General features: G+C 43.2%; 1 protein-coding gene across 2 annotated transcripts; it reads right to left on the bottom strand.

Annotated features, from left to right (window-relative positions):
- nsfl1c (NSFL1 (p97) cofactor (p47)) lies at window positions 1–8,083 on the bottom strand. Of its 2 annotated transcripts, none has more exons than XM_026154536.1 (9): window positions 7,922–8,083; window positions 7,106–7,206; window positions 6,907–6,981; window positions 4,301–4,466; window positions 4,079–4,174; window positions 2,917–3,026; window positions 2,664–2,801; window positions 1,634–1,804; window positions 1–1,199 (listed from the first exon to the last, which is right to left on the bottom strand). In XM_026154536.1, the coding sequence occupies exons 1-9, from the start codon at window positions 8,021–8,023 to the stop codon at window positions 1,037–1,039; spliced, it is 1,122 nt and encodes a 373-aa protein (XP_026010321.1). In that variant the 5' UTR covers window positions 8,024–8,083; the 3' UTR covers window positions 1–1,036. The 2 variants fall into 2 exon arrangements, with proteins under 2 accessions (XP_026010321.1, XP_026010320.1); XM_026154535.1 differs by having other exon boundaries at window positions 6,907–6,984.
- Between the last annotated feature and the right edge of the window lie 4,023 nt (window positions 8,084–12,106).

Below are 12,106 nucleotides of genomic sequence, written 5' to 3' on the forward strand. Positions count from 1 at the left end.
TTTCTTTATACATCAACCATAAAATGGATTTATTTCACCAGAGGTCCAAACATATTTTTGTGTTGCCCCAGGATGCATAGAAGATGTCAGTGTATCTTAAGAATTCAACTTCCGCTAACACAAACCAGTGTTTACAATCTAAATGTTCTTTTGCTCGACCATTGGTTTAATAATAAAGCCATGTGTAATTGGTGTTCATATATCAAAATGCCTCTGTCTAACTGGGACAATCTTACAATCGGCGTGAAAAAAAAAAAAAAAAGAGAAGGAAGTGATAAAAGGAGTTGATTTAAAAAAAATTATTCCATCTTCATTTAAACAAATGGACAGGTGTGATTGTGGAGATGCGTAAAGAAGAGTAAGGCTACTGGTACAGGTTTGTTTGGAGAGAGAAAAATCCTTGATGTTTTGTTACATCATCACCCATTTCTCTCCAACATGAATGTGTGGAGAGAAATGGAAACTTGTACAAAGCCACGTCATCATGCGATAATAAACTGGCTTTGGTTATGTGATTCTGGTCTGTGCTGTTGAGACAGAATCAAAGTGAGAATCTGTCACGGTGTGGATCTGCCAAAGCACCGGCTACTGACAGCTGATGGGCTGAGTTAAGGTCTATAGAAAAAGAAAAGATGGGTTAATGGAAAACAAACAAATCTTTAGTGAACACCTTTATAACTAAACTGTCGTTCAGACTGCATCTTCAGGCTCCGACAGGCTCTTACATGAACTCTGTTCCAGTCTGGAAGATTTTTAGTTTCGTCCCCGTTACCGTCTTTCACAGACAGGGAGAGGGGGGAGAATTTGGGGGGACAGGGCTGTGAAGCAGAGTGTTAAGTTTCACTTTAGAAAAACAAAACTGAGAAATTAGAAGTCCATACATAAGTCTGTTTTCTCTCCACCCTCGATAGGGCAGCAGGTTTCAAAGAGCTGCTTAGCCACACCACAGGGAGAGGGAGGAGTGGAAGAGGGGGGAGGGCAGCTGGAGGAGGGGGACAGGGAGAGGGTTCATGGGGCTGATCTTCCTCTCTCATCCTCACTTTAGCCGCTGGACGATTACAGCATTGAGGAGGTTGGCTTGCTGCAGCGTCTGGCTCTCATCCATCAGCTCCTTGTTGGGAAAGGTGGTCATCAGGACGAACTCTCTGGCAGCCATGGCGGGCCGGGCCGCCACCACAAAGTGCCGCAGGTCAGACACCCTGAGAGACACAAGAACACGGCAGGACAGGAAAGAAGGGTTATATGACAGGATGAAATCTGACAATGTTAGCTTCTACTCTTTGATACAGGACTGATTTCACCTTCTTCGATTATTTAGGCTGGTAGCACTGACCAAGCTAAATGTTGTCTACAGACTCGTGTACCACAGTTTGTGTATCTGTTTCTTTCTCTCTTCTTTAAGAACATGGTTTGTATTGGTGTAAAATCACAGTGTGTTGGGTTTATGAGACAGGGATTCACTGATTTACAACCCCCCAAACCTTGTGTCCCTAATAAGACACTTGAAACAACACAATGTCTCTGCCTTAACAATCACAAGGACTGGTTGCATAACTGGGACCAAATATCTACAGATCTTGTCCTCTTCATATCCACGTCCAGCAGAAACACATGCAACTTAAATTTTTTTTACCTGTGGGTATGGTTGAACTTTTGGACCAGCCTGCCACCATCGGCAAGTCTGATCTGAATGTTAGTGACGGGCTGGGAGGGGTCGAGGGTCACTGAGGCACTGGCTTGGGCCTCGTTGGCAGCTTGGTCCTGCTGGGAGGTGGGCGGAGCTGAAATCAACTCTGGTGTGGCGCTGGAGAGAAAAGGGCAAAAAAACCCCAAACATGACCAAAGTGAACAGAAGTTATGAATGCAAAACATACACAACGTATACTTTAAATACATGAATGTCCACATCTGAAGAATAAAGTAGCTACTGATTTGGTTTGCAGTTATTTTCCAAACATTTGTCTGAAACACTTTAGTTTGGGTTTTGCTTTTCCATTTGCTGCTTGCTGATCGATTTTACTGGGGTTGTATTCAATCAAACATTTAACTATTCAAATTACATGCTCCTGCAGTCCTGTGGACAGCAGACGATTTCATGGCCTGAGGAAAAGGTTTTTAGCTTGAGATTGTATTATTTTCAGATAATCACCGGCCTATAAACCACAACAATGTTCTGGAAACTGATAAAAGTATTAAATATCCCCATCCACAAATAAATAAAGAAAATCAAATAGTGAGAATTTCGATATATATTACAGACTTCTTCCAGGAAATAACTTTGGATGAGAAGATTTTCCAAGCTTCGACAGTCGTGGGTTATTTAATTTTGCTGTGGTACGTTCAAGATTAATGATACAGATAAGACATCGTATCCAGAATGATTCCATACAAATGTCAGGATTGAACCATTGCTTTGGAATTGTCTTCTTTGTACTTACCGTCAACATGCATGACTTATGCAGGTTATTAGTAACCTTGGAGTTTCTATGACCCATAGAAACCAGTAATTCATCCAGATGATTCATGATAACTTGAAAAACGAGGCAGACTGGTTCACTGGCCTTTATATGAATGAAGCTTGCACTGAGCTCAGTCAGTGCTTTTTTAAAAACCATACAATAGACACAATACAGCTACAATGTTAAATCAAACGTCATCCTCACCTCCCCAGCTTCTGTCCTTCACCGTCAAAGGCTTTGAAGGCCATCCTGGGCTTGGTAAAGTCCTCATCTCTGTGGTCCTCCATGTCTAGGTTGACTTGGCCCCCTCGAGACCGCTGTCTCAGCTCAAGAGGAATCTCCCTGTGGGATGAGGATGAACGGGTGAGTGTGGAACTAACATTCATCAGGACATAAGACGAGCCGAAAAGCAAATTACTGAAATTGCAAACAAATAATAGATTTCAGCTAATCTCACCCTCTTCTGATCGCTTCAAGGAAGTTGGCATTTCCAGGATCATCGTAGCTTCTGAGTTCACCGTTATCCAGACTGAAACCGGTCTTCCACAGCTTAAGCACCACATGTACCTAACACACACACACACACACACACACACACACACACACACACACACACACACACACACACACACACACACACACACACACACACACACACACACACACACACACAGTTTGAGACTGACAGACAGATTGGTGAGGCACTGAATGAGACGCTGTACCCACCCGTTGCTCTGAAGAGACCCGAGCTGTCCACTCACAATTCAACCTACGTTCCTAGCCTTAACTAGTCACAAAGTCACAGATACAAGCATCAGAAATTATTTTTCTTTAAAGGCTGGTTGGGTGGAGCAGAGGCGCAGCTCCTCCACAAAGAAAAGGGAGCCAGCTGAGATGGTTTGGGCCTCTGACTAGGATGCTTCCTAAAGGCCTCCTAGGTTAGGTGTATGATTTGCATTATTAATGCAGTTAAATATAGTTATTCTAACAAATCTAGTGATGATTTCTTAGAATAACGCTCTAAAATCAGCTCCTTTTATTTCGTACTGTTGGTGCTGCTGAAACATGCATTTATATACTTTCAGGCAAACTGTGCTCTGCAGAGTGCATTCAGGCTTGATACATAATTGCAGCATATTTGCCACAGAGTGCCTGTAATAGTGCAACATCCCTGCAGGATTTGTCTGGTCTTAGTGGCTAAAGAGACCTCTACTCTGCCTACATATTCTCTCAGATTTATGGGCTACTTTTAGAGCCAATATACTTTTTGAAATACTCTCAGAACAACAACTTAAGTGCATCATGCCTTTCAGCACTGGTATGCTTTGTGAGATGGCCGTGAGTGCAGTTTATATAACAAAGCAACAAAACAAACATCTCGGTGTTATGTGACTCTACTCATCAGGACACTCTTTAGGATTTGATTAATGATTAGTTGGATTCCTGGAACAGGATTGATCACCCTTCATCTGTTACTGTCTTGTTTTATTGCTATAAACGTAAGAGCCCCAGGCTTTGATTGACTGAAGTCTACCTTGGAGCAGATTCAGAAACACAGGACAGGAAACAATGCAAGGACTGAATTACCCACAAAAAGAAAGAATATAATCTACACTCACATCCTGCTGCCTGTTGGAAGCTTGCCTCTCACCAGCCACATAAGTTGACTCCTCCTCAGGGGCTGCTCCTAGCCTGTAACCTCCGCCAACAAACGCCTAGAACAAAAAGTACAATCAGAACAGAGTAACTGATTTACAGACACAAAAGAAATCTGCTAACAGGAGCAACATAGAAGAGAAGGAGCCTGTCATGGACAGCTGTTCACAGTAGCTATACTTCACCTTAGCTTTGCTGGGCTCCCCCAGTCCTCTCCCGCTGCGGTCCAAAGGCACAGCTCCGTGTTCCTTCGCCCCCTTGAATAGATCCTCTACCACTTCATTGGAGCTCTTTTTCTTAGGAGGTCCCACAATCTGTTGCCCACTGCGCTCTGATCCTCCTGCAAAAAACCTGAGAGGGTGGGAATAGAGCTAGTTAGAAGTCTTTTATAAACAGAACAACAGCCACTCTGGGGAAAGAGAGAGAATAGTGTTCTACAGGGTCGCATGTCACAGTGTGAGAGTGAGGATAATAAAGCCATAATTGCAAAATAAAGGTTGAAAAACAACAGTGTTTCTGTGCAAAAACTAAAGTCCTTGTCCTTTGTGCCCAATAAAGACTGTTTACAGTGAGTCTCTTGTCTTGCTGATGGACAACTGGCCGCAGTAATCCTTGTTCTGTGCTGCAACCTTTATAAGCTTGGCACAGCACAGGATCTGGTCGGAGTGGTCCTCCAGCTCACAGTTGGTGTCTAGAGCAAAGGTACTGACCACAAGTAAAATAATTGCAGATGGTTCTGTTCTCTTGGAGGTATGACAAATAAACTAAGTCTATTGGTGTATGGATAGCATGTGTGTTTACGTGTGATTTTTAGGAGTAAGCTTATTTGGGTAGACTAAAAAACACATTTAGTGATTTATCTTTACTTTTTCATCCACCTGAGAACACAAGGCAACTGACTGATTATTCAACAGTCTCCTGGCTTTTATTTTGAAAGTCAACTTGCTGCTAACCAGCTAGCTCTGGTCTTTCCTGTCTATCCTTTTCCTTACAAACAGGCTAGTCAGGTAACTCCTACATCTTGGACTATAAAGTGTACATGGTTTTATTTAATAATTTGTAGGAGGATCACCACAGGAAAGACAAGTTCAGAATCTTTCAGACAGATCTCAACTGTGTGTAGAAAACTGAATAAAGCCTTCATGGTGGATCTACAGGGGGAAAAAATCAATTCTGAAACCAACTGAGAAGAAGGGAGAAAAGTGCTTAGATCTAGAAACAATGAATGGACTACAGACCATTCAGCACAGTAACTGTATGAGTGAGAAAAGCAACCATATGTTAGAACTTATTCAAGGGTGTTGGACTGGCTTCATGTGACAACCTGATAGAGTGGAAAGTTGTAATCAAAGCTAAAGGTACAAACATTTAACAATCGCAAATTTAAAGCACTTTTCTCAATGTGTCTTTTCATAGTTTTAAAGTTTTGATACATAATGAAGAAAATAGGCAAAAGAAAATGGAACATCTCTACTGAGTAGTCCTTTGCAGCGTATCAGCTGTTTGGACAACAAAGAAATAAGATGAGCATACAGTTGCACTGGAGACGGGTGTCTGGGTAGCCAACTATGTGCACATTGTTCTAGTAGTCAGGCAGCAAGACAAACAATGTAACCAGACTTGAAAACTGCACAATCTACAGTGCTGCATTATATAATTCTTATGCATGTTAAAGTGTGTCGCCTGGATGGAAACAAACTTAAAAATGATAGACATGAAACGAAACTGACAACAGGTGTGCTGTGGAGGCAACAACAAGACAACAACAAAGAGGGAAAGCTTTTGCAGACCAATGCTCTCTTCTTATCCCTCCTAACTGTTTTTATTTTCTAAAGCTGGTGTCATAGTAGCATGTGACTGTACTGACAGCTCCTTAAGGTTGCACAGGTAGTCCTGTAGACTGACTTGTCAAGAAGTTCTCAAGAAATACGGCACCATTTCTACAACAGGTACTGTCTCATGCTACCATAGAAGATAATACTACTAACAAAAGGAAAACTACAGAAAACAATTAACATCAGAGGTAAAGAGAGAGCAGCTGCTGTAAAACCATTCCCTGGTCTTGTTGTTGTCTGTATACTGCACCTGTTGTGAATGTCGTTTGCACCAAAGTCAGTAAAATGGATTCACAATGGTTTACACTTCCTAACTGGATCAACTGATATCCCTGAAGTTGAACTGACTTTGATTAATACAGCAATGTGTGAATGTCCCTTCACTCATTTTGAGCTGTGTACATATTGAAATAAAGACACTCCCCCCTCCTCCAAACTATCCCAGAAGCCACTGTGCACTGAGAAACAGAACCAGAAGAAATGTTAATTATAAATGACATCATTACTGACTCTGGAATAAAATACTGTGTTCTTTAGCTCTGTTTGCTTGGATGAAATGAAAAATGACTATGAAGGTTATCAGTACCCCCACACGGTCCCCTTAACAACTAGTCCACTGCACTGATCCAGCAGCAGAATCTGTTGACACAGCAGGAAAGCGACCAGCTCCCAGAGAATGAGGTGTTACCAAAAATAGTTTGGTGCATTCTGGAACCACGCCAGCTAGGTGTGACTTTGTACCATCCATCCACAGCTCAAACAGACAGCAACATCTGTCACACCCATTCTGAAAGGCCTCCGGCACAAAAAGGTATTCACCTCCTTTGCTCGTAATTATCTATTTGAGTATTATACTGAGACACACTGAAGCTTTTCTGTAACTCAGCCTAAGAGAGCGGTGGTCTTATTTCCACACACTCACTGAAGATAAACAGACAAGAGGGAAGCACACTTACCTTTGGCCTTCCTCTTCATCACTCTCATCCTCTGCTTCATGCATTAGATCTCTGAAGGAGGTCACTCTGGGCTGACTACTGGACGATACAATTGTATAAATACATGTACAAGTGTCCTGTACTTAAACAAAAACGTCCCTCTTATAATTGTGCCATTACATTGTGATTAAAGCACTGACAGGCTGGATGGAGACTATACCTGGGGCCTGCGGATCGGGACACCGAGGAGCCTCCCTCAGGCTGGGGAAGTGTCACTATGTCATCATCGGCTCCGTCTTCAAAGAAGCTGGCAAGTGCAAGCTGAGGATGCAAAACGAGCATGCAAATGTGACAGCACGAAGCAGACAGTAAGATAATATCTGACGAGCTCCAGATGCTACAGTACACCGCTCCGGTAACACGTCAGTCAAGAGCTCACGTCAAACATTCTCGAGGATTAAGCGATTTAGCCACAGTTTCATTGACTTATTTTGTCTTTGTACACTGACGACGCTGGTACAGTGAAGAAACTGCCCATGTCTGTGTTATCTTACAGTATCAGACCACGCAAATACTGTGGATATGCGTTTATTTCCCTAACCCCCCCCCCCCCACACACACACACACACACACACGTTATTCTCCCATGGAGCAGCCCATACGACCCGGGAAGGTGGCTACTAATAATAACCATTTTATTTAGCGTTGCATGCTAACGCTAGCTAGCATGAGTCAATAGGTTTACGGCAGACCAGCTTAGACAACACTTAATGGACAATCTTCTTTATGATAACACAGCAGTAGTTACTGCACGCGTGACGCTATCAGCTGACTAACTGCACGCGTGAATTGTTGCTGATGATAAGAAGCAGTCCGGCCATTGTCAAAGGGTGACTTGCACAAATTACCGGCAAAACCCGGCTAACGTTAGCCGTCGAGCTACTGGTCTGGCACCTGCCCGGTAACCTGAGTTTCCTTCATAGGGTCTTTCATACAGTCCACCGCAGCTCCATGGAAGATCACAGAAAAGACGTACCTGCAGATTCCAGCCGGCAGACTCCAGGAAAAAACGGGCCCTCTCCTCATCCACATCAGTAACAGCGACGAACTCCCTCACTGACTCCTCTTGGTTCGCCATTTTGATTCGCTCCTTCAATAACTCGTCCGCCTCCACCTGAAGAAACTAGCAACAGATGATGGTTCCTATCCTGTTACAAACCAGACAGGAAGCAATTGTTAAACACATCAGAGTCAAAAAAGAAAAAAGTGGTTTCAAACTGTATTTTATTATTTTTTCAACGAGTATCGACAGCTCTCATAATTTTGAACACAGTGTATTTTTTTATTACAATTTTCTGCGTTGTTAACATGATTTTAACCACTTGGTGGCGACATACCCACAGGTTAAACTGAGCAGTAACTCATTAGCGTTACACTATATATATATATATATATATATATATATATATATATATATATATATATATATATATATATGCCACAGGCAAATGGGAACCATGAAGAGGCCGCTAGAAAGGCTGCAACCACCAAGTACCTGCAGAGGGTCAGGCAAGTCCTGAGGAGTCAGCTGAATGGTAAGAACAAGATCCGGGCCATCAACACATATGCCCTGCCCGTGATCAGATACCCTGCTGGGGTAATAAGCTGGCCAAAGGAGGAGATAGAAACCACTGACATAAAGACAAGAAAGCTCCTTACCATGCATGGAGGGTTTCACCCCAAGTCCAGCACCCTGAGGCTGTACGATAAGCGGAAGGAAGGGGGCCGGGGACTGGTGAGTGTCAGCACCACAGTCCAGGATGAGACAAGGAACATCCAAGAATACATTGGGAAGATGGCCCCAACTGACCGAGTGCTCAGTGAATACCTCAGGCAGCAGAAACCCAAGAAAGAGGAGGGAGACGAGGAACCATCATGGAAGGACAGGCCCCTGCACGGTATGTACCACCGGCAGATAGAGGAGGTGGCTGATATCCAGAAATCCTACCAGTGGCTGGACAAAGCTGGACTGAAAGACAGCACAGAGGCACTAATCATGGCAGCACAAGAACAAGCTCTGAGCACAAGATCCATAGAGGCTGGGGTCTATCACACCAGGCAAGACCCCAGGTGCAGGCTGTGTAAAGATGCCCCAGAGACAATCCAGCACATAACAGCAGGGTGCAAGATGCTAGCAGGCAAGGCATACATGGAACGCCATAACCAAGTGGCCGGCATAGTGTACAGGAACATCTGTGCCGAGTATAACCTGGAAGTCCCGAGGTCAAAATGGGAGATGCCCCCAAGGGTGGTGGAGAATGACCGAGCTAAGATCCTGTGGGACTTCCAGATACAGACGGACAAAATGGTGGTGGCTAACCAACCGGACATAGTGGTGGTAGACAAACAGAAGAAGACGGCCGTAGTGATTGATGTAGCGGTTCCGAATGACAGCAATATCAGGAAGAAGGAACACGAGAAGCTGGAGAAATACCAAGGGCTCAGAGAAGAGCTCGAGAGGATGTGGAGGGTGAAGGTAACGGTGGTCCCCGTGGTAATCGGAGCACTAGGTGCGGTGACTCCCAAGCTAGGCGAGTGGCTCCAGCAGATCCCGGGAACAACATCGGAAATCTCTGTCCAGAAGAGCGCAGTCCTGGGAACAGCTAAGATACTGCGCAGGACCCTCAAGCTCCCAGGCCTCTGGTATATATATATATATATATATATATATATATATATATATATATATATATATATATATATATATATATATATATATATATATATATATATTCAAACTTTGCTTCTGAACTAGGATAAAGAAGTCTATAAATTTAACTGTGTTGGATTATACATTTGCATTTGGTTCAGTTCCAACTGGGGACACAAATCCCTTTTGGAGTTACATCAAAAAGAGTATCTGGTGTAAAGGCTGCCTGCTGGGCTGACCCCTTGTGACAAGCGAGTTGCTGGGAGAGAGAAAGAGAAAAGATCACCTCTTATTTTAAACAGACTATAACAACTTTCTAGCTTTTCTTCAGGCCCTGTCAGGGTTTTCATCTCATTTTGTCTCGTTAATCTGATTCCATTCCAACAAACTCTGACACATCAATGTGGGAACTTCTAAGCCCCTATCTCTAGTTTATATTTTTATGCAAGTGCTCCGTGAAACAAATGCTGACTGAAATGTCAAACACCCTCACCTCTGGCAGAACTGCTCCAGGAAACATGTTCCTCTGATTCCAGTATGATAAGCAGATGGTGAGAATATTCCCATGGGTGATAGGCTACCTTTGTATTCCAATAAAGTGTCTGATCGCAGGCTGGTCAGATGGCACAAAGCAATCCACATTCAGACAGATTTGGACCATCTTAATTTTTTTCTGGGGTGGGGGGGGGGGGGGGGGGGGGACATGGGTTGGTGGGGTTATTTGTGCCATGTGCTCTTCGTTGTTTGATCTTCAAGGCTAATTAATCTGTAGTGAAGTGAGAAAACCCTGCTGTCACATTGGTGAAGCACAACACCCACCATCCCCCAACAGACGCAGACAAAAGATGGAGATAAATAAAGGAAAAATACAGTGAGGAAGTTTAAGAGGCTGTGATCATATAGTTCCCCCTTTGGATGTTTTTAGCTTCAGGCTCTGCGTAATGAGGCAACAGCACCCAGATTCAAAGCAAGAGAGGGAATGATATCAGGAAGAGAGTGAAGTGTAAACCTGCAGACCAATGGAAGAAAAACAAGAAAAATCACATGCACATGATGTATAAAGTGAAAAAGGAACAAAACTAGAAGTAGTTGTTATCATGTCCTAAAGCCTGTCACACACCAACACACACTAGAGTCAGCTTCAACCCATGTCACGGCTTGACATCAGTGAATCTTGCCTCAGGAAATCCTGAAGGCGTGAGTGTTGATTTATGTGTGTGTTTATGGTCCCATGAGATTGGAGGCTGATGTTGTCGAAGTGTAATGTTACAGTGAGCCTACAGTTGCAAAATGTTAGAAGTAGACGGCAGACTTTAGATGTCAGCTGAAGTTAACTGGAATGTCACTGGAAGCATCTGATGAACTGACGGACAGAAAACGTGACCTCCTCCCCTCCTGTGAATAGTAAATACATAGTGAAATGTAAATAGTGTTTTCACCTTTAAGGTTCAGTGGGACTGGCACCACACTGATATACAAGAAAATTAAGGGTTTTAACATGTTTCTAATGTTGTAAGAGATTACTTTTAAGACATGGTATTTGCCTAACCAAGTAGTTTTGGTGGTTAAACAGACAGAACTAAAATCTCCTGGACAAGATTTCAATGTGTTTGTGTGTGTCATTCCCCGTTAGTGCAGATGGTTTTAGGCTTTTATAGTGGAAAGATTATTTTAGCAACACTTGAGATTGTTAAGATATTTAAGATAGATAATAAGAACACACAATAAATATTACAAATATGTGTCATACACCAAAATAGTAGTGGACTCTAGAGCAGTGCAGACAAATTAAAAGTTTGAGAGATTTATTAAATAATGACAAAGAAATACTGGAGGAGATGTCAGCTACGAGACTTCCTGGGGACCGTTTGGCTTATGAGGACTGGAACCACTGAGAGAGAGGAAGAGGCAGGTTGGCTCAGGTTAACCTACAGACAAGACTTCCACAGCATTGTCCCAGAGGGTTTTACTTAATTCAATTCTATTTTATTTGTACAGCGCCAAATCACAACAACAGTCGCCTCAAGGCGCTTTATATTGTAAGGTAGACCCTACAATAATACATACAGAGAAAAACTCAACAATCATATGACGCCCTATGAGCAAGCACTTTGGCGACAGTGGGAAGGAAAAACTCCCTTTTAACAGCAAGAAACCTCCGCAGAACCAGGCTCAGGGAGGGGCGGCCATCTGCCGCGACCGGTTGGGGAGAGAGAAGGAAGACAGGATAAAAGACATGCTGTGGAAGAGAGACAGAGATTAATAACAAGTATGGCTGATCTGGGGAGGATACTTGGAAGGGAAGCACTGATCTGTTTTGTGCCAGGGCAGACAGGTGAGTAGATGCGGTAATTCTCTGACGGATTCCAAAGAGAATGGACCAGCTAGATGAGAACAGGTAAGTTGGGCCACACAAGGAACACTGGGAGACAAGGAAATTGAGACTTTAGTTTGAAGGTTTGTGAAAAAACAAGAAAGTCACAGAGGAGCCTGATGACCACTCTAAGGAGG

The sequence above is a fragment of the Astatotilapia calliptera genome, chromosome 20 (genome assembly GCF_900246225.1).
Source record: "Astatotilapia calliptera chromosome 20, fAstCal1.2, whole genome shotgun sequence".
Taxonomy (NCBI): Eukaryota; Metazoa; Chordata; class Actinopteri; order Cichliformes; family Cichlidae; genus Astatotilapia; species Astatotilapia calliptera.